Source organism: Epinephelus lanceolatus, chromosome 11, assembly GCF_041903045.1.
Source record: "Epinephelus lanceolatus isolate andai-2023 chromosome 11, ASM4190304v1, whole genome shotgun sequence".
Lineage (NCBI taxonomy): Eukaryota > Metazoa > Chordata > Actinopteri > Perciformes > Serranidae > Epinephelus > Epinephelus lanceolatus.
Window position 1 is genome coordinate 9,136,446 of NC_135744.1, and position 24,280 is coordinate 9,160,725.

The 24,280-nt window shown below is 40.4% G+C and overlaps 1 protein-coding gene across 1 annotated transcript in view; it reads left to right on the forward strand.

The window, feature by feature from the left end:
- Nucleotides 1–291: 291 nt before the first annotated feature.
- The window catches only part of fgf11b (fibroblast growth factor 11b), a 61,830-nt gene continuing 37,841 nt past the window's right edge, over nucleotides 292–24,280 (forward strand). Inside the window, exon 1 of the mRNA XM_033650423.2 lies at nucleotides 292–1,600. Within this exon, the coding sequence (XP_033506314.1) occupies nucleotides 1,408–1,600 (193 nt within the window). The 5' untranslated portion in view covers nucleotides 292–1,407. The remainder of the gene's footprint in view (nucleotides 1,601–24,280) is intronic.

Below are 24,280 nucleotides of genomic sequence, written 5' to 3' on the forward strand. Positions count from 1 at the left end.
CAGCAGGGGAGACTCTACTACAAAAATATGCTGATGTGCTCTGTGTGCATGCGTGCGTGTGTGTGTGTGTGTGTGTGTGGATGCATGTGACAGGAAGGTAACACATGGTGATGCTGTTCCTCTCGAGGAGACAGAGAACTGTCACAATCTGCACCTTAAGCACTCTCTCTCTTTCTCCCTCTGTCTCTCTGTTTCAGCGCAGCAGTCAGAATGATTGAGTTTTTTTTTTTTTGTTTGTTTTTTTTGTTAAGGGGACATTGCTGTAAAATAAAAAAATTGCAGCCCCTGCGAGCAGTGATTTTTGTGAAGTGGCTGTTGCCCATCTCTCGCCCATTCCCTCTCCCAGTCAAGCTCACTCTCACACATCACAGCATCTGCCTCCCTCCCTCCCTCCTGTCTCCCTCGCTCTTTTTTGCTCTCTCTCCCCCCTCTCTCTCATGAATGTCACCTCTACTGATGGTGGCTGCTGGAATTCACGCACACATACTCTCACAACCACTCGCTGACTTTGGATGGGAGGAGGAGGAGGAGGAGAGGGAGGGGGGAGGAGGGGGAGGAGGGGGATGAGGAGGAGGGAGGGGGAGGTTCGGTGAGGACTGTGGGAAAGGAGCGTGCCATCGGAGGCAGAAGAGGAATCTCTGTCTGTCTGTGTCCATGTCTCTGCTCCGTTCCCGGTTTCATTCCCACAACGACCACCAACATCCCGCCTGCTGTTCTACCTCTGGATTTAAGTCATCTGGATTACCGCTTGGACTCTCGGCTCATTATTCCATGCTGCCAGGTTTAAATGGGAGGCAAAGTTGGACCTCCGTGGACTGCACAAATGCTGACAAACAGTTTGATCTTTCTTGCGCTTTTACAAGCTTCCTAGCATTCAAAATGATTCCACTTTTCTTCAGTAAAAGTGTTTTTATATGTAAAATAAATTGAGCTCTTTCTCTTTGGTGTTGTCTAGTCAAAGTAGGTTAGTTATTTTGCAATATAAGATTTTGAAATTGGCTATTTGAATGTGAAAGATGAGTGGGGAAGAGGGGTAGATCTATGTCTCCATCTTCACCTTTTTAAAAGTCAGTCATTTTAACCTGTTATTTTCAAAACTGAAAATGTGACTGTGGCACTTTTTCGTGTGCTCTGTTAGTGTCAGATTTTTATTTTTCGGTCAGCGTGGAGGCTTTACTTTGGACTGCAGGTGAACTTGCATCTCTTCCAGTTCTTCCCTCTCCAAGGGAACCCTCAAACTAAACTCTTCCCTGTTAACCCACTTAGACACCCCTGTCTCCCCTGTGGGGGCTTCTCTACACCGTTTGTCCCACTCTAGTTTTTTTCTGAGGAAAAGCAAAAGCCAAACCAGCAAAGGGGGTACTGGGAAGGAAGACACCCCCCTCCCAAAGGTGAGAGGGGGGGAAGATGGCAGCTCTCGCCAGCTCTCTCATTAGACAGAAACGGGCGGTCAAGGACGACCAAACCAACCGACCGGTAGCCAACAAGCGCAAGCCCTGTCCTAAGAGCAACAAGTCCTTGTGCCAGAAACAGATCCTGGTGCTGATCTCCAAAGTACGACTATGCGGGGGTCGAAAAGGTCGAAATGAGAAAAGACCGGGTGAGTCACTGCTATTGTTTTCATGTTTTTCCGCTTGTTCTTTTTCTCCCCCATATGTTGACACAGTGGGCTCAAAAATGATACAATTTTTATGAAACAAGTAAAAAGAGCTGAGGAGTTTTACATTTTTACAATTAATCAAATACAAAATTAAGCTTATATCACAAAATCCAATATTTAAAATTCTGGTTCGAGTTTTCAAATTTTTACTTTTGTTCATTTAGTTGATCAAAAACCTGCCAGAGAGGTTTTATTATATTATTCAGTTCTCTTTCATCTCTTTTGAAACTACAGATCAACATTGTATCAAAATATCTTTCCATTAGGAACAAGGAATCATACAGCGTGACAGTTAGTTATTATGCTCAATCTGTTTACCATAGATTGACAATTAAAAGCCATTAACTTAAAATCTAATGGTTTCATAGTAGCAGTTGTTTTCAGGGCAGCCACCTCTTAGAGCTTCACTTGTTTGATACACTGACCAATGGTGGCTGCTGCCCTAAGCTCTGCAGAGTGAAAATTAAACAAGCTGTTGAATAAATGCAGCTGGAATGAGTTTCCACTCACCTAATGGAGCTTTAGCGTTCCCAAACATATAATTACGTAGAGACCTGCAGGAACAATAAATTGGGAAATTAGCTCAAAATCATCATTACAGTTTTATGCAGTGTAAGCACTCTCTCTGGTTTTGTGCACATCTGCAGATTGTCAAACTCAAAGCCACTTCATCTGTACACCTTTTAGCTACAAATTACCATGTACATGTATAATGCATACAGTTGCACAACAAACAGTTGTCTCTTGCAATGGGAAGAAATTATTGGAAATTGCTGAAGAAACGCTAACAGATGTACATGCACACACCTAACGTCAGGCTGACTAGTTTGAGTAGAAGTTAAGATTTTTGTTTTGATCCTATAAATTAAAATTCAAGGAGCATTCAGTGAGTGACACACACATCTGCACCAGCACACTCACACAAGCACAAAATGTGGGTGGAAGAGGAAAATTAATTGTGCGATCAAGATTTTTATTTGGAAAGTGTTTAGAAACACTGGGATATAACATATCTCTTTGGATGGATGGGTGTTGTTTGGATCAATCACTTGTTTGAGTATTGTTTTGTGACTATATGAAACATTTGTGCTTTAAATAATAACACAAAAATTTTGCAGTTTCTATCATCCATCCATCCATCCATTTTCTAACCGCTTATCCTCTTGATGGGGGCTGGAGCCTATCCTAGCTGACATGGGGCGAGAGGCGGGGTACACTCTGGACAGGTCGCCAGACTATCGCAGGGCTGACACATAGAGACAGACAACCATTCACACTCACATTCACACCTACGGGCAATTTAGAGTCACCAATTAACCTGTCCAGTTTCTATCATAAACATTACAATTTTAAAAAGCTAATTCTAGAGGACTGGGCTACCGCACAGTGTCACATCAACTTCAGTCTTGCAGTAGTGCTGTCCTGACATCCACACCAGCCACACAACCAATGTGGGTAAGAATGTTCCTGTGCTGGGTAACTCTGTCAGCTTCTCTGATGTAATTTCTCTTTGTAAGCACAACTTCAACACTGAGGCTCTGAATGGAGAATTATGTGATGTGTTGCCAACATCACCTTCTCTTTTGTCAATGAAAAAGAAACATGTGCCACAACACAAATTAGCCCATTTAAAAGTATACAATCTGATGCTGTGCTTGTGGATGCGGTGTGTGTTGTGACATTATTGCTTCATATTACTATTCATAAATGATAAAATGCCTGTTTAACATTTAATGGAAAGTAATTTTTTGTTTAATTTCTTAATATGTAAACCCTGGTGTATTCCTTTCCCTAAATGCACTATTGCATTAATTCAGCAGAGAGAGTAATGTAATATCTTAATTTATTTGTGCAGTATTCTTTACTGCTTTGGTGTGACTGGTAGACTGCTGAATTATTTAATTCATAACTGAGAAATGTTTTGCCTTATTCATGCACAATTAGCGAGTGTAGTATGCTTAAGTTAAATTATGCATATTACAGAAATGTCGCTGAACAAACATCCTTCATAAAGAGGCCACATACTTTCATGGCTGATTGGGGAAGAAACTGTGAATTTAGAGTGTCAGCCCCCCCCGCCACGCGCACACACACACACACACCCTCCACCCCCCCAACCCCGGAGCTAAAGACTGCATCTAAGCAGATTGAACGTGAGAATGATGAGTGATGAGCAGAGCTTTGTGCTTGATGAGGACTTTCATTTCATTCTGCACCACTGTGTTCACATATGTCTACTATGCTTCAAACAGAATTGTGATTCAAAAACTTTGAAGTCCATCACATGGTATAAAGACTGATGTACTGTAGATAGGATACTGTACAATATTTATTATGGGAATTGCAGAAAGCTTCACCTGAAATTTGTCTGGTGATGAAATACTTTAAGTCTTGCTTATCTAGTTCCATCTGTGGTACCATTAGGTAATAGACATCTAAAGAGTTGTTGGTACTGGCTCAATACATTTAAGTCCTTCTATTATTAAAGCCATAAAACATTTCAGTAGTATAGAAACATCCAGGTCAATGACAACATCCTGTAATAATACAGCTATATCTCAGAAAAGGTGTACTGGAACCATTATTTTGTATCTGCTCTACCAGTCCCTGCTTTTTATGAAACTGGCTGTTAGTTGTTTATATAATAATACCAGATGTTCATCTGGTGTTGTAATTGCAAAGGGGCGGATTGTGGACATAAATGAAAAGGCTCCACGCTCACCTCAAGTAACAGTTATGATCATTAGGAGATTATTATCCATGTCTTCCTTTGTTCTGAAATTCAATTTGGCTGTGTAACATGGCATTACCTTTCAGTTTCAGTTTATCCACAAAAAAGTAGGTAAAATGCGAACACAACCCGTAAGACATGATGGAGATGTGAAAAAGGACAACCTGATAAGCTATCTGAAGCTAGATCATAAGGGCCCAGACGCTAAGCAGATATCAAAAATATAGGTTTTCCCATTGTCTAGATTTAAGAAAAATAAAGTGCAAATAATATGTAGTAACATTTAAAAACCTACAAAACTCCTCAGGGCTCATTTATGCTCAACTTTAGAAATGGAGACGGAGGCGGATGGAGCCTTCTGTCCCCACTTTGCATTTATTTCGTCTGTATTTGTGCACGTTTTCTGAGAGCTTATGGATAAGGACAAGATTGTGGAGGCAGTGTAGCATATTTTCAAGAGAGATAGGATGGTAGGACATAATGAAGACATTTTTAAAATGGTGGCTCAAAATGAATTAGTTATATAGTGGAAAAAAAATATCCATGTTGGGTTGTATGTATATAATGGCCATACAGACCACTGCCGTCTACAATAGTCTAGTGCCATCTGTTGGCTGTATTCATGCCATCATAGAGGACACATTAAAGTATGAGGGTGTCTGAAAGTTTGAAATGGACATATCTAATTTTATGTCAAAACAGAGTATAATCATCAGTGAGGCCATAACTTGGTGCATCCCTTGTAATCTAGCAGGTATGTGGTCATCAACTTAAGTACTGGATGAATTAAAACTGCAAACTCATGATGGCACCAGGTAAAAAGTCAGAGGATCACCAAAGTTATTAGGATTCATCCTCTGGGCAGCATATATAGTCTAACAAACTCCAGGCAATCTTTACAATAGTTGTCCAGAAATTTCACTAAAACCAGGTGGTTGTTGGTGGTAGTGGTGAGGTGTGGGCATCACCAGAGCCATTGTGCTACATCCTCTGGGGACCATGAATGTCTGTACAGTTTGATATAATGTATCCAAAAGTTGTTTAGATAATTAGATAATTACGTGTATTACATTTGCCAAGCAGGGTAGGCCTACCAACTTACTCATCAACTCATAAATCTGCTCATTTATGCTTAGCAGGCAGCACTTTGTCCACAGGGGGGAGTTAAACCGTTACTGTCGGACCTTTTGCAATATACCAACCTGCTAGCCCTGTAGATGTAGACCTACTTACATTGCCACCCACAGGCTTTGGAAATAATACCTGCTACTATTAAAACACAGCTAACAAGTGTTTCTCTTTGTGTTTCAAATTGAGAGGGGAAAAATCATCTTCATTTAAGCTACTGACCTTTTTACAAAACTGTCTGTAGGACTTTGGGATTTTAACCAGATATTGTATATATATACAGTACAGGCCAAAAGTTTGGACACACCTTCTCATTCAATGCGTTTTCTGTATTTTCATGACTATTTACATTGTAGATTCTCACTGAAGGCATCAAAACTATGAATGAACACATGTGGAGTTATGTACTTAACAAAAAAAGGTGAAATAACTGAAAACATGTTTTATATTCTAGTTTCTTCAAAATAGCCACCCTTTGCTCTGATTACTACTTTGCACACTCTTGGCATTCTCTCCATGAGCTTCAAGAGGTAGTCACCTGAAATGGTTTTCCAACAGTCTTGAAGGAGTTCCCAGAGGTGTTTAGCACTTGTTGGCCCCTTTGCCTTCACTCTGCGGTCCAGCTCACCCCAAACCATCTCGATTGGGTTCAGGTCCGGTGACTGTGGAGGCCAGGTCATCTGCCGCAGCACTCCATCACTCTCTTTCTTGGTCAAATAGCCCTTACACAGCCTGGAGGTGTGTTTGGGGTCATTGTCCTGTTGAAAAATAAATGATGGTCCAACTAAACGCAAACCGGATGGGATGGCATGTCGCTGCAGGATGCTGTGGTAGCCATGCTGGTTCAGTGTGCCTTCAATTTTGAATAAATCCCCAACAGTGTCACCAGCAAAACACCCCCACACCATCACACCTCCTCCTCCATGCTTCACAGTGGGAACCAGGCATGTGGAATCCATCCGTTCACCTTTTCTGCGTCTCACAAAGACACGGCGGTTGGAACCAAAGATCTCAAATTTGGACTCATCAGACCAAAGCACAGATTTCCACTGGTCTAATGTCCATTCCTTGTGTTTCTTGGCCCAAACAAATCTCTTCTGCTTGTTGCCTCTCCTTAGCAGTGGTTTCCTAGCAGCTATTTGACCATGAAGGCCTGATTCGCGCAGTCTCCTCTTAACAGTTGTTCTAGAGATGGGTCTGCTGCTAGAACTCTGTGTGGCATTCATCTGGTCTCTGATCTGAGCTGCTGTTAACTTGCCATTTCTGAGGCTGGTGACTCGGATGAACTTATCCTCAGAAGCAGAGGTGACTCTTGGTCTTCCTTTCCTGGGTCGGTCCTCATGTGTGCCAGTTTCGTTGTAGCGCTTGATGGTTTTTGCGACTCCATTTGGGGACACATTTAAAGTTTTTGCAATTTTCCGGACTGACTGACCTTCATTTCTTAAAGTAATGATGGCCACTGGTTTTTCTTTAGTTAGCTGATTGGTTCTTGCCATAATATGAATTTTAACAGTTGTCCAATAGGGCTGTCGGCTGTGTATTAACCTGACTTCTGCACAACACAACTGATGGTCCCAACCCCATTGATAAAGCAAGAAATTCCACTAATTAACCCTGATAAGGCACACCTGTGAAGTGGAAACCATTTCAGGTGACTACCTCTTGAAGCTCATGGAGAGAATGCCAAGAGTGTGCAAAGCAGTAATCAGAGCAAAGGGTGGCTATTTTGAAGAAACTAGAATATAAAACATGTTTTCAGTTATTTCACCTTTTTTTGTTAAGTACATAACTCCACATGTGTTCATTCATAGTTTTGATGCCTTCAGTGAGAATCTACAATGTAAATAGTCATGAAAATAAAGAAAACGCATTGAATGAGAAGGTGTGTCCAAACTTTTGGCCTGTACTGTATATATATAAGTATATATATATATTGTATATATATACTTATGTGGGTCTAAAAAAGGCTTAGAGATTAGGGCTGCAACAATTAGTGGACTAATCGATGACTAATCGACTATTAAAATAATCAGTGACTATTATAGTAGTCGACTAATCGGTTTGAGTGATTTTTCATAGAAAAGTACTATAAAAGTACCCCAAAATACTCTTATTGCAGCTTCTTACGTTCAGATATTGGCAGCTTTACACACTCTCCCATGACGGTGAACTAAAACCCTTTGGCGTGAGTACGAAACAAGACATTAGATGACATAATTTTGGGGTTTGGGAGAGACAGACATTTTTCAACATTTTAACACATTTTTCGATAAAATGATTAGTCGACTAATCGAAGAAATAATCAACAGATTAGTCGACAATGATAATAATCGTTAGTTGCAGCCCTATTAGAGATTAATAACTATGCTTCCACATTTATGCAACACAAGTCCCTATCTTTTGTAACATGCGCACAGGATGGCAATAGGATGTCATTTCTACGAGTTAATACCTTGTTACTAGGAAATACATATATTAAGGTTGTCCAATTCTCCAAATCCACGATTCAATTTGACTTTCAATTTTAAGGTAACGATTTGATTCAATTTTTTTCCACTTTTTCAATTTTTCAGTTCTTACAGCTATTCCACTGTTAGACTACCGAGTCTTAATTTGTAACAATTATACATAGCATTAATTGTGATATAACTGCCATATTTTTTTGAGAATGTGCCACAATAAGGCCTTACAGTAAAATTTAAACAATTTAATCACAATTGATAACAATAACTTTTTTCACTAGTCAATTGGAAACAAACTGTTAAACACAAAAACACAAAGAAGAGCCACTAGATGGCAGAGGATAACTTTACAACAGAAGCTTAACTTTCCTAACTGATTCGGTTCTTCACATAACTTGCGGGGATGTCCATAAGTTTAGGGAAGCAGGACAGTTTTCCGGTTTCCGGTTTTTCCATTATTTGTGACCCCAGATGTGGCCACTGTGTCTCGAAAAAACAGCTGAAGGCTTCGGACTTACTCAAACAGGCAGGGATAGAGAGAAATAAATGGTAGGAGAATCACTGGTCTGAAATTGACTGAAAATCGAAAGCTCTTTTTGATCGATTTTCAATTTAGAATAGAAATTGGACATTTTCTCCACACAGCACAGCCATCACAGGATTCTGTAGCTTCTCTACAAGCTGTGTTTTTTTTTTTTTTTTAATCAGAGTTTTTCTCAGCTGTCACATTAGCATCACACCAGCTGCTATATTTATTACTGCCATAAAGCAACGGGCTACTAAAATGATAGGGATGGACATAAACCTTGCTGTTAATACATGTGGTTGGCACAGAGCTCACACTGGATTAGATCCATAACAAACTCCAGAATCTGCCTTAATTTACATGCCTTTTCCCTCATTACCCTCTAGGTGTCCTGTACCGTGCTTTACTACACAGGTAACCCCTTCAAGTGTTGTCCTGACCAATGAATAACCCTCCTACAGTCAGTGATCTGCACCGCTGCCCTCTTTTCAGATCAATTCAGCTCATTAATGTATAGCAAATAATCAATAATCACCCTCTTAGTTTGTTCAAGGTGGAATCTGACTTGAAAGGGAGGGATATCGAGCTGCTTGCCCTTTGGTATCTTTCTCTAAGTTAGATCAAATGAGCACACAGTCTTAGCGTTAAGCATGTGCGTGGAAATGATAAGCAGACGTTTAGATCCAAAATTACCCACATATGTGATACAAAGAAAGAATCTTTTTAACATCACTGGTAGAAGAGAAATGTCACTAGTACTATTACCACAGAAATCCAAATATGCATCACAAATAGCAACACTATTAGCTGAGTCATTAGAAACTAATGGATGCAAATATAGTGCAGACCTAGACATCTTGTAGCATTGTGTGGGCTGTTTGGCATGGTGGCACACTGTAGTATGTTGTAGGAGTAAGCATCCGAGGGGCCAGTCGACAGTTGGAGCACAAGTGTAGGCCCCAGCTGGCGGGCGGCAGACCAGGTTACAAGGAGAGATCCAGCAGAGGATAGCATTAAGCTGACCTCAAGAGATCGGGGCCGCAAACTCGCTTACTCAACAACACCTGATCAGACAATGCAGTGTTAGGTAGCTTCTCATCAGAACTTTACTGACTGTGACAGGGGTCAGAGAGAGAGAGACAGAGAGAGAGGCAGAAAGGCAGGGCGACTATGTGGAGGTAAACAGAGGTTTAAAGACAAAAGTTGAGATAACAGTGAAATCGTATCAAAAAGTTGGAGGTGGGAGGCAATTGTGGGGGCAGACACAGATAAAGAGGTAATCGAAAATACAGGAAGAGAGGTAGGGAGATGTAACAGTGGAGATTAAAGGGGAGGTGGGTGGGACTGAAAAGAGCTGTGAATCAGACTGTCGTAGAGGCAGCATGTGGAGAACATGAGAAGAGAAGCCATGGGGCTGGATATGAACTGCCACTGATAACGTTCCTCTCCTGTGTAATAATCTGGCTAAAAGCAGGTTGTTTTTAATTGAAAACTGAGCATTTCTCTTCAGTTTCATGAGTGTGCAGGTGTTTTCGTTGATTCAAGTTGGGTGGGTGGGTCAGTGATCAGAGGAGAACCCCGCCTCCTGGAAATTACATTTATATGTAATTGTTATGCCAGATAAATTTTGAGTGTGTTTTTGAGCTTAGTTTAGTGCTATGTTCTCTACCGCATGCATACCTTAGGTAGGTGGTCATGGGAAGCTAAGGACTTTGTGGTTAGGGTTAAGGCCTCAAAGCACATTTTCTCAATCAGATTCTTATTGTGAGTAATGATCTCTTTATGAATACATGATTTTCTGCCAACATTAGAAAACTTTGTTATTTCATATAAGAGATGTCTATATTTTCTATTATTTTGCCTGAGCATTGCAAACTGGTTTGGAGTGGGCAGGGCTCATTTGGATGAAGGTGATGTCACATACTTCCATGCACCAATCATGGTATACTAAAATGTTTTATCATAATGTGATGAATCAGTGGACTGCTGCTAATGTTTGCCTGCCAGTATGTTTACATGACATTGGAAAAAAACCAATGTAATGTGTTAGTCCGACTAACACTGAACTTTTAGAATAAATGTAAACATGTTAGTCTGACTGAAATAATATTAGGCTGAATTTCTGAAAGTCAGACTAACACATCTAGATAATGTGATTGAGAGTCGAATTACTCTTGCACGTATTCAGTCAATTGGACCCAAACTGGCCTAGGCACTCTGCGCATGTGCCACAGTATCCGCCCCAGGCTTCAACACGGAAGTCAAATAGCATTAAATGCGTAACAGAACAAAGGCCGGTAACAACATGGCCAAATCCACAGCCGTGCATTTTGGACGGACAAAGAGACACAGTTCGTGCTGTGTCAGCTGAAAGAGTTAAACATTTCAAAAAACATGGATGGGAGGAAAACACAGAATGACGTATTAGGTCAACCAGATAAAGGTCAAATACTAACATGCTTAAAGGGAGCATTCGCCACCAATTGTAGCGGAGCCAGACATTCTTCGGTCAGTAAATCAATCCTACTCCCGTGCTTGTATACTGGGACAAGGACAGCAGTCCAGTTAAATGGCCTATTCGGGCTATAACCATAGCTCCACTTAAATGTGCATGTAACCGTACTGACTGTCAATCAAATCAGATCAAACCACAACCATACAGTCCTGATGAAGCAGATCATAAGAAAAATAATTTAAAAAAAAGTACAAAAAAACGTTTTTACTAAATGGTAACTTTGCTTGTTGCTTACTTAAAAATAAGGATTTCATGTCACAGAATAGTTTTTAGGGGCTTTCAGGTAACAAAAAAGCCCTTTGACTGAAGAAATGAGTCTGGTTTTGGTTTACCACAAATTAACATCAAAAACATGTCTCACTGATATTTAAATAATCTTATTCAATCATCTTCTCTTAAAAATAATGACAACAGCAGCATATTAAAAAATGATAATAAAGATAGACCCTATTTGTCAGATGCCCGATCAGAAAAATTCTGGAGCTCAAATTCAAAAGGCCTGCTGTGACATGTACATTTATTTATTCACTGTATATCACAGCAGCCCTTTCCCTGAACTGGAGGATCAATATTTTACTGTAGTTGACTTAAAACTTAAACTGGTTATAACATGGATTTTTTTCATCACTCGGGTAACATGTAGCTTAGAAAAGCATTAGCTAATGTATTTTTGCATCAGTGTGGGGTGAGGAAAATAACTGAAACAGTAACATACAGACTGTAACGTTGGTTTAAGGAATTTACTCACTCGTGCATGGTGGTTTAAGTAAACGGAAAATTCAAAATGACCAAATAACAATATTAGGTGACGTATGCTGTAACATTAGCGGTACTGCAGAAAGTTTAAGTGACTACTACTGACAGAAACCACATGTTGATAAGCCCAGGCCACACTGCCTGTGTGAGCAGTGGGTTATGGCTACCTTGCTCAACTGCTGCGGCTCACACTCACGCAGTGTTAAATATATCATGCTTTGGTGGGGACAAAATTTTGCAACTTGGTAGATACATTCATTAGAAACACATGGGTATGTTGAGTATACTGACATCAAATTTTCACGAGTATATCTGGTGGCAACCCCGGTGCACCTCATTGCCCTCCCACTCTCCTCATGGCCCTCCCCCAGCTTATTGCCATGAGCAGCTCAGCTAACGTTAGCTAAGCACATGACACCACCCTACCGTCCCTCTGATTGGCTAGTACCAGTTTCCTCGAAAAAAAATATATTTGGGAAGGACTGTGAGTAGTGTAAGTGCAGCGAGGTGTGTGTCTGCTGTTGGACCCTTCTCAGTTTTCATGCTATGATTATTGTAGCCTAAAATTTCATGGTAAACAGCATCACAATAATCCCTTAACTTTTTCTGAAATATTAGTGCTTAGATGCAGTTAAATTACTTTACAGTGATTGCCTTGGATTTAATTGAAACTGACAAACTGAACAGTAAACTGTATGATGCAGCTTTGCTGGACTGCATATGGACTGACAGCAAACACACTTAAAGCACCATAAACAAAAGCAGGGTGCTTGTTCTAAAGTTTAGGTTGAGGTAAAATTTGGGAAATGCCTGCCCTCTTCTATGAATTACAATGTTTCACCACAGTTTAGTAACATCGTGAACCCTAATCTAAATTTGAGAGACTTACAATAAACAACAGCTTGCTGTTTGTCTGCATCTAGACAAGACAAGCAGAAGATTAGTGGCTGATTGCTGTTAAAGTCATGCAGTGTCTGTGGATTTCTGACCTTAACCAACCCTTTTTTCATCAGAGGGAACTTAAAAACAGGATCTGGTACTAAATAGTGTCAAATGAGGGGTATGGGGACGCAGCTGTTCATGAAGTAGGTGATCTAGTTAATCCCTTAAACTTTCTCCAAGATGTACACATCAGATTAAACTACCATGAAACAACAAAGTTTTAAGCTCTAATCTTCTAGCTTGTTTTATATTAAGTAAAAGCCCATTAGAGATTAAGGGATTTATTCATGTGTTTCTTTCAATTTTGAAGGTTTATCTAACTTTATGTCTCTGGATTGCAGACACTCTTTAGACACTCAGCAAATCAAGTCTGTGGACATGAGGGGATCAGGGGGATCAGCGACTTTTTCTGAGTATTATTGCAGTTAGAGTTTAGACTTGGCTTGTGAAAAGATATTGAGCTGTAGAGAGGCTGATGACAATGGCCTTAAGTCTTATTCAAAGTGAAGAGGCAGAGGGATGTGTGTACAACCCCCCCCCCCCCTTTTGTTTCCTGTCATCCTGAAGGTACCACCTTAACCTCCCACACATACCTGCTAAATTGAATCTGTGGGTGCTTTGATTAAAGCTGACAAGGACAGATTGAATTTACCCCTAACAAGAGAAAGACAGTGAGGATGGAGGACACCTATAGAGGTAATGATGAGAAGACAAGGAGAAGGAGAGGCAGAGGAAGTGAGAGGAGGAAGGGCATGAATGGGAGATGTACTGCAAGAGAATTAGGAAGTACTTTATACCAAAAAGATGTGTATATGTGTATACATACACAGACAGTATGCAAATTAAGAAGTTACTATGAAAATCAAATTATTATTATTACATTTTATTGAAATACCAGATTAAAAGTGTTCACATTGGCAGAAACCAGTTTATCAGTGTAATTGCCCATAACCAGTTTGGCAATTCAAGTGCCTATCATATACGTAACCTCAGTTAATCAGGTCATCTCCTAGAGATCAAGATATTCTTTTGCAAGAGAGATCAAGATACATAATACCACATTTGAAATTCCTCTGTTCCCAAATAATAAGCCCTACTGTATAATAACAGCAGTATTTTTATTTTGTTATCACATATAACTCTTTGCCACCATGGGAACTTAGTAACCTGTAAACTGGGGCTTCCCCTAACCTAAACTTGTAGGAACCAATTAGTTGTAGCACAGTGAACTTAGAGGTGTAGGATATGAATTTTACTTTAAAACATTAAAAAAAAGAACTAATATTATCAACAGAATATAAAGATGTAAAAACTTTGATGTGCACTTGATTGGGATCAGCCCATTTAATGGCGGTCATCTGTTGTTATAAGCCTCATTGTCATTAGCGTCATTAGGGGCCCGCTACACCTACTGGTAGGTTCAAAAGGCCATTATCAGCCCATTCAATGGCTGTTACCAGTTCATTAGGTTTCACTTTCCTTAGGTTTAGGTGCCAATACGACGTGGTTGGGGTCAGAAGATGTTCATGGTTGTGCATAAATATTGGTTTCCCATGGGACTCTTACCCTAACCCTCCATTTTTTACATGTAATGTACATTTTGCATACAGTCTCTTTCAAAATAAACACATTACGTCGGTAACACCGCAAATTGAGCTTTTTTTTCCCTCAACAACAAAAGCACATGGTTAGGTTTTGCCTACACACACACATGGTTGACTTTAGGCAATAAAAGCATGTGATTGGGTTCAGGAAAAGAGAGAAGGGTTTGGCTTTACAATCACACGGGAAGCAAACACCAGCCTCCCAGGTGAAAGTTGGTGTTTGTTAGGTTCATCCACCAACCCTCCACCTGCCCTACTCTAACTTTCGCCACCTTAACCTTTGTTGTGGTCCTGACATGTATCTTTCTGACGCAGCCAAGCACTGTTAGACAATAACAGTGACTGGCCACGTATCATGCCGACATGAAAGTAGTACTGCACGATTTGATAAAAATGTGCGATTGCGATTATGGTGGACAATATTGCGATTTGCGATTGCGACTGCGATTACAATATAATTGCAATAAAATATAATAAATAAATGGTATCATGAGTCTTTTTGCTTGATTCAGTGTTTCCCCTATATTATAATAGGGGGGCACTGACCTGACATAGTTATTGTTATGGACAGACAGTGTGTCAATGACCATCAACAGACTGAGCACAGTCAAACACGCTGCTCACACAGCAGCGCAGCACATCTGCAGATGAAAATTAGCCTGTATAGCTAAATTTGGCACATTTACGTGACTTAAGTGATCATGTTAATTAATGTGCACTGCTCCCTCTTAAATAAAATAAACATAATCATAAACTGTACACACAGCGGAGCGAGCCTGTGTTGCGTTCAGGCGTTGTCACGTAAATGACAAATTCCAGCGCCATAGCACAACACAGCAGCATGTCAAGTGGGCTGAACCCGAGCAAAGTTGCTCAATTTTTCATTTGTTACGGAGTCCATGATTTCCCTGTGACACTTACAAATGTTTGCTTAACTGTGCTTGGATGTTGTTTTATGAGGCTCTGGCGGCTTTCAGTTGTCTCTTTGTCTTTAACGTTACATGGCTCGGCTTTCTCTCGCATGCACTCTTCCTACTATTCCCTGTGCTGTGCTGTCTCAAGTGTTGATATAGATTGGTCGTGTTGCCGCGGGACGTGGCGACTTTAACTTTTACACTTACACAGCACGTCTTTCTGTTCAACGTCGCCGTACCTGAATCCAAATTATCGCAATGTAATAGACATTTCATTCGTTTTTTTCACCACCAACTCAGCCTGTTCATGGTCGTGCTCATACTCTTCTTCAGCATCTTTGTTGGTCACTGCTGCACGCTGGCTGCACGCACCAGGATAGCTTGTAGGCGTGATGTCAACAAACTCCACACACTACAGGAGAGGCAGTCACGTTCACAGGCACACACGTTAACATTTATTTAGCCTACATTAAATCGCAAATCGCAGCCTTTTATGCGGTTATGTAATCGCACAGCCTGACATCGCGATTGCGATTGCGATTGCGATTAGATTAATCGTGCAGCACTACATGAAAGGACAGCTTTTTTCATCAGTGTGTATCAACAGAAGTCACTGACCAAGAGCTGGTTTTCGACGACTTTGGAGTGAGGACGGGTTGATATCTACCATGCTTATCACCACTGATAATGGCCATTTAATGGCTAAACAATGGCAAAATTGGCTGTTATGTCAAAGATATCTGTATATTACGTTGCAGAGATATCTACTGAAATGAGCGTGCAAACCAGCTACCCCCAGCCCGTCCTGTATTGTAATACCTCTTGTACCACTAGGAGCAATAGTGAGTCACTGTTGCAACCCGTCTACCCTCAGTCCAATAAGAGAGGACAAAGAAGTCGTGTCTAGTATAGTTAAATAATTTTTGTTGGTTTCAGATACCTGGGATCTCTCCTAACAAACTTAAGAGATCTTTTTACATCCTCAATTTCCTCTTCCTTAATTGACAACAGCCAAGATAAGGTAGCTAGGCCAGGCTAGCTTGCAGTCTTATTGTTTATTGAAGCCCGTCATCCTTAACCGTCTGAATCCAGGCCTTGGCCAAAGCCAAAATAAACACTTTATCCCAAATCATTTGTTTTTAGACAAAGACTGTCGTAAAGCTGAAAGACACACGAAGCGCAAACAGTGCAATTAAAGACAACACAAACCGTACCAAAAAAATGTAGTGTTGGTGGGTGTTTACAAACTGCCACACATGAAAATCACAAAATAAGTGTATTTTGACCGGATCTCAGAGTTTCAGCAAATTGTAGGTATTCTTGACCTGCTGTTAGTATTTGGCTTGGAGGTGAAATACTGCCCCCTTTTCATTTAAAGCCTGTGGCCAGGTATTACACAATTCAAATTAAAGAAAACAATACAATCCGCTAAATAATTCTGTTTCAATCTTTGCTTGAATGGAGTTAGTGCCATACTCATGCACATGTGTAAGTGCTCACTGGTAAGCCTGGAAAAATGCAGTTCAGTTGTGGGACAAACAACAATGAGAAACTGCAGCTAATATAGATCTTTCACTTTTACATGCGATGACCTTTAGAGATCAGAATCATTAGATCAATAGCAGAGCCCCACTTACAGTAACAGGTCGACAGAACGGAGCAAAGAGAGTACTTGAGACTGGCACCAGACCAGCTTGCACACCGCTGACCAACCTTTCAGTGCTGGGTGCATCCCTCCGCTGCCCCAAAGGATACACCATTCACTCCTGATTCAGAAAACAGGGAGGGACGGTGACTAATCTGTTGGAGAACAGACTGTGGAATGTAATTCTGTATAAAGCTCAGTGCATGATTTTGAAAATATCAATGCTACCCAAACATCATGTTACATGTAAAAAATTCTGTAAACCTGTTGTGTTTGATACAACATCTATATTGTGCTTTGCTCACTGGCATCCATGTTTGCATATGTGTCCTGTACAGTCATTTCTTCATGCCTATTTATGAGAGTATCAAAAACTGTGTAAGCTAAACTTAATCTCAGACAGAGTTTTGCTGAAATCTACAATGAATTTTTTCCTCCCATGTAGAACTGCTCCTCAGCGTCTCTACTCATTGTTTTCTTCTTCTGCGTGGGAAAAAAAGCGCACCATGTAAGAACTATATCAAAGTGTTTCAGCAAGCAAATCAATGCAAGTTCAAATTCTGAATCCTTTGTTGTCCGTCACTGTGCTGTTTAGCTTAGTTGTTTGTTTACGCGTGTGATCATCACACGATCTGACAGAGGCCTGGACGCCTGTGGGAGTGCAGAGGAATGTTTGTTTGTTTGTTCTGTTCTATTAAAGTGTTTATTTGTGTCCTTGCTGGAAGGTCCATGGGGGGGAAAGGATAGGTGAGGTGTGTTGTGTTGGGTAGCTGTTAGGTTCAGTGGTCTTGCTCTTGGATATTTTAATCTGAAGAAATCAAATTTGGTGCTATAATGTTATTGATTAAGCTGTGAGGCTGCAGTATGCAGCACTGAGTCCCTTGTGTTAAGCATGTTGTTAGCTCTCGCTGATATGTACCTGTCAGAATGCTAATGAGGCACATATGTGAATACTGAATGTGTGTCAGGGAAGCAGCGTGAGTCCTATATGCTCTTGCTCGTGTTTGACATGCTCTTGTCAGCACCATTAATAAGCAGCAATAACTGTGTCTCACTTATGTGAACTGCTGCCACTGTCACATAAAATGATTTATGGAGCCTTGAATTTAAATCAAGAGGCCATTGTTGGAGCTACGGATGATGTGATATACCTCATTCATTCCTATTCCTTCTTTTAACCTCGCCCTGGTCCAGCTATCCCTCTTCTTCTGCCTCTACAACATCCTTTTTCAACCTGTCTTCCCCCATCTCCTCTCTCTACCCCTCATTTCTGCGTCACACTTTGTATCCTGGTATCCCTTCCCATCACTGCCCTTTTCTCTTGCACTCGCTATCCTTCCCTCTTTTATTTCTGGACAAACACAGACCATTCCTCAGTCTCGCTTCCGTGTTGTTAACTAGCTTTCACGACTTGATTCCTGCCTTGCTCCTCTCCTTCTCTCCCCCTCTATCTTCCCACAAGGTTGATAATTACAGTACTAGCAGCACCGTAGCTCATGGCCCAGTTTAGAAATGAAAAAAAAAAGGAAGAACCACGTTCTCCTTTTATTAGAAGCAGAATCAAATACTACACAAGAGACAGACTCCCTCTTTCTTGCATATATGCAGCACACGTGCTTTTATACAATCACAAATGTACTGTATGCATGCATGCATGCATACACAAAGAGTGAGAGCTATAGAAAGAGAGCACGATGATAAGGGAGGGGAGTGTCAGGGAGTCCTGAAAATATAAGCCAAGGAAAACCCCTGTTGTTTGGTGCGGTCAGAGCAGAAGAAGAAATGCCCTTGGCTGCTCAGTCATGCAGGCCCTAGTAATTACCTCCAACCTTATCAAGAGGAGCTCGGCGAGAGGGAGATCAACGAGCGACATACTGAGCTCAAATCAAGCCAGATAAATACATTAGTGTAATGATAACCAACACCGAGCTATACACCACGCTGATTAGCGATAAACCACAACCACTGCTTATTTTTCAGAGCAATTACATTGCTGCAGAGGGGTTAAGTGTCCTTGATGGCAGCCGCGATGCATGAAGTGATTACCTTGGGTTCTTATGTGCATTGACCTCATTTATACAGACACACGCATAATTGCTGTGTTTATGGTTGTACTGTAACACCAGGCTCCAGTCTCCCCCAGGTGATTTTTAAAATGATTATCAGTGCTGAATGTAAATTGATGAGGGGCATCCCTGTGTAGACGGGTTACTGCTGGGATTAGAGGCGAACCCAATTTAATAAACAAAATGCTATTATGGCTATAATCTCTCCTGCTTTTACAAAACTTGTGCAACTTACTTAATAATCTGTTTACCTCTGTCTGAAAGTTGTACATTAAATCTTTCTCTCCCAACATAATAGAACAACGGGAAAACATTTCAGTCAACTGGGAAATCCATTCAATTTATGCTTAAACTATGTGAATTTCACTTTAAGATGTACGTCGTGTCACTTATGTAATTACATAGAATTAGATTAACAGTAACACAAACGTTGCCTGCAATAAAATGTGATAATGCAAGCATTTTTAAGCACTGGCAGAGTAAAATTTAACTTAGAGTGCATATACAGTTTTCTTTTAAAGCCACATCCCTTAAGGCATGCTCTGCTTTTCCGCTTGTCAACTGCAAGTCATATTTTCGCTCATGTGCGGAGAGGTCAGTTGGAAATGGGCCTGCTGATGAGTCAACATGTTGTCGGGTGCGCTGACAACACCTGTCCGCTGATGTACATAAACAGACAGGGAGCTCTCTTTGACCCACACTCCACTGACCTGGATCAGCGAATGTTTTCTGTCACTCAAGCCCACACGTGTCCCAGGAGTGATGAATGTAGTCGCACACCTCCTCTCCACAGGAAATACCCAGGACTGTCAAGGCTGCAGGTTGTGTTTCTGGCATAACTAGGAAAAGTTCTGCTGGGCAGATGTAGGTGTGCTCACCCTGAAAGATAATGTGTAGTCCCTGCTGTTCTTTTAACTACAGAACAGGGATGCACCTCACAGCAGATAGGATACATATGATAAAATTAATCATCATTATGAGCAGTCTCAGTTGGCTCAAGAGAGCAGTTTTTGTGTAGATCCATTTGCTGTATGGTCATAATCAAAATGTAATACTCTGTTTGCTCATAGGAGAAAACTTTGCAGAAGCTGGGAATCTAAGCCTGTTCATCTGAGTTGAAGTTAAACATCCCATCCTCCACCCTCGAGACAACAAGTTTAATTTTCCGCCACACTTTTAATGTCATCCTACTCACTGTTTGGTCATCAGTCCTTGGATGCATTTTTTATTTTTAAGGAAAAAAAAAGCTTGTCTGAACTATGGCTTAGTTTCAAACCCTCAGGGGGACTTCATGCTCACATTTTTGTGTCACATACACATCAAATCACCAGGATTCTGTGGAGTATTTAATATAAGACATGCACTAGAGCTGAAATGAGTTGATTAATCACAGTTCAACAGAAAACCTGCAACTATTCCTATAACAGTTAAACTGTTTCAGTCGTTTATCAAGCAAAAAACAATCTGCTTCCATGTCCTGATGGTAATTTGAGCATCTCTAGGTCAGATAAAACAAACAATCTGAATGTGTCATGTTGCATTAATCGAGAAAATAGTCTCTAGATTACTCAATTATGACAGTAATTGAGTTGCAACCCAGCTCAACACTGCGTGGGACTACTTGTTGGTGCATTATAACAGTGGTGGAAATATTCAGGTCCATTACTTAAGTGAAAGTACCAATACATTCATGTAAAAATACTCTTACCTTTACTTAACTAAAAGACCTGCATTCAAAATCTTATTTATGTAAAAGTACCAAAGTACTGCCAGCTAAATATATTTTAACTATCACAAATAAATATATATTATTACATATGGTATTATTGGAATTATTGTTATTATTGGAATTATTATTGGTAATACTGATGCAACAATGTGTAAGTAGCATTTTACTGTACCTGGTTGAGCCGGAGCTAGTTTTAAATACTTTAGATACAGTTCAGTAGGTTAGGCCACTAGCTCCTGACCTAGGAATTCTGGTACATGAATTTGAATTAATTTTTGGGACTTTTCACTTATCTTTGCTTTTTTTGTAAAACATTCGAGTTTTTCTGTGTACTTTCAACAGTTGAATCAGTTAAAAGGTGGTACTAATTGACTGCTAACAACTTGTATCTGAAAAGTGACAAGGGACTCCAGCTCCAGTTTGGGAGTAGGAGTGTGAATCTTTCGGTATCTCATGACTCGATTGGATTCCATTTCAATTTCTGGGGTCACAATTCAAATTAAAAATTGATTCAATCAATCAATTCAGTAGATAGGGGTGCTAATTTCCGAATCTAATGTAGTTTGCTGTGCGCCAAGAAAGACAGTGCAACAAATTCTGGCATGAATCCAGAGTAGAGTCTGGATAAGATCAGGGGGTTTATGGATAAGACTAGGAAGTTTATACATTTAAAACTATATTATCAACTGATTGCAATAATGTAAACGCAAAGGCAGACCTTAGAGAATAGGTAGCATTTAATAATGCTACACTTCCATAACTTTTTAGTATTTCTCAATTATCCATAACTGTAAGAATAACAAGTTTAGGTTTTACAAAAAACAAAAATGCTTCCAGTTACAGAAATAAAAATAGAAGTGTTAGTGTAGGTTTGACTGAGTTGATCTTGAGGTCCACAGATCACAGGTAAGAGCTATTCTGGTGGCTTTGGCCAAGGCTTCCCTGAGCTTTACCTTTGTCTCTTGGTAAAGCCTATGTATCGTTCTCTCAGTTAGTAAATGACGGGATGGTTTGACATACTTTAACTCAATTGTCTGGATAACAAACCTACAGCCTTCACTGTTGACTGCATTGCAGGGGCGCATGTCTTTGGAAATGAAGCAGGCGAAGGATCTAGTTTTTTTTTTTTTTGGCCCTTCAGAATTGGCTGAGAGTTTGTTAAAATGGTGCAGTGCGTTGCTCAACTGTTGGCTCAGCTGTTGTGAACATGTTTCACTTCTTTCAACTCTGGATGACTGTGCATGATGCTAGCCAGAGTAGTGTTTCTGTATGTTGAATGAATTATGTCAGCTCCTTCTTTCCCAGGAAATTGTAGAATTAAAAGTGTGCCAGAAGGCTTGCCTTTTATGAAGATGGGACTAGCTCAAGTTCCTGTTGCTCCATTGTTTATTTTCAATAGGCTACTGACTACTGAGCTAGTGTTAGCAGCGGCTGACTAGTCATTCATACTGCTGTCTGCAACTCTGGTTTCTGCAAAATCTATGTAATCTACGGCTTCTTAATCTAGGTGATCTCATATGGAAGCTGAAAAAGGGCATGCATTGCCAGATTGGCTATTGTAGTTAAGTTGGTTGCAATCTGCAACCTTACCACTAGATGCCACAGAGTCCTACACACTAGTCCTTTAAAAAGGAGCTGGACACAGTTCTCAATATGGAGGTTGCTGAGCCAGCAGGTAGCAGCTAATGGTGCTAACTCCATAGACGCTGCTAAACAACAGCAACAGCACTGACAGAGCCAATGATGTTAACCAGGGGGGAACCTGAGGATGGGCACTATGCTTTTGTGACAACGCTGTCTCACTATCAGGAGTAACAGTTTTATGGGAGCAGTGTGAAGAGCCTCCCAGTGGGATACACACGTGCACTAACATACACTAACATGCATATGTGTCAGGACCTCCTTAACAAAACAAACTACAGAGAACCTCAGATTACAACACACACGGACGTAGCGTGACTTCATGCTCAGTACCTCATTACTCCACTATATCTTTAAGTAGCAAATAGTGGTTTGCCGCTATATTAATGCTCTGGATGTCACATAGAGAACTTTTAAGTGCAGTACTTAAGTAAATGTACGAAGGTACTTTCCACCACTGCATTATAAGATGCTTTACTTCAAACATTAGATTTGTTTGGATTATGGTCTTATAAAACCAGGAATGCTTTTGGCACCCTGCCATATAAAATATACCCTTACTGTTTGAATACAAGTATGCCCTAACATACCAAAATCTCCAAACATGACCTTTGAGTCAGTAGCTCTCCGAGTTATCAACTTCACTGTTTACCCCTGTGGAGCAGTAGAGAGTACATGTGCACACTACGCATCCTCGTGATACAAACACAGGCTTTTTGCTCATGTAAACAACTCTGTGTGCTTTGCTAATCCAACCAGAGGTAGAGTGCTGTCAGAGTGTGTCACTATCTGTCAGTGTACTTCCCCAAGGCTTATGAAGAGGAAAAAAGTTGGCTTGCCTGCTAATGTGTGCTCACTCTTATGTGGCTTGGACACAAACCGTTAAGTTTAAAGGGGCACTCCAGTGATTTTTCACATGAAGTTGAGTTTAGCCCTCACAAGGAGGTCTACTCAGCCTGGGAAAACACTTGTATAATGTCTTCTGTGGCTCTGGAGGGAGCTCCCTGAAGTTTTTAAAAAAAAATAACCTTGGTGAGGTCAGCTTGGGCTTGATAACTGCAAACTGAAGTTGTGGCAGTATCAGGAGGCAGGGGAGGTCCCATGAAAGATGCAATCCAGTTGCACTGGGGGATATCTAGTTTCCTAGCTCCTGCTGCTTCGATCTTATCTTTTCAAATCTGCAAATTGCCTAACTTTATTGAAGTTCAATATTAAATTCCTTAAGTAATCTTTTAGCTTATCTCCTGCTGCAGATTGAAAGGTAAAAATTAGAATTGCCACCTTGTTGTTGTATGCCTCCACGAGCCAATAAAGCTGCAGTTACAGTTTACATTCATGTCCAGACTTATATGTAGCCTTGACAGTTCAAAATACTACAAACAGGCTATGGATGTTGCTGCAAAGAAGCTACATATTCTAAAACATGGTTGTTTTACACACATCTTCAACCAACAGTACAGAAGATCTATACAGTACAATCAGCACAGTTTCAAGGTGTACACCCAAGATTGGTGTCACCGATTCAGCATCAAATGTCTCCCCTTGTGTTTCTGAGTTATGGTGTTGAATAATGGCAGAAAAAAATGTTTTTGCAGAACATTATGATGTCACAGTGAAGTTGACCTTTGACATTTTGGTTCTAAAATGTCATCACGTCATCATTCTATTCTGTTAGATATCTATATCTATGTACAAATTTTGTCCGAATTTGCATATAAATTATTTAGTTTGGGCCAAAAACATGTTATCTGAGGTCACAGTGACCTTGACCTCTGACCACCAAACCCTAAAAAATGTATCCTTGAGTTCAAGTGAATGTTTGCGCCAAATCTGAAGAAATTCCCTCATGGCCCTCCTGTGATATTGCTTACCTTGAGAAAAAGACAAACATGAGGTGACAGTGACCTTTGACCTTTGGCCACAAAAATATAATCAGTTTATTGTTGAGTCCAAGTGGATGT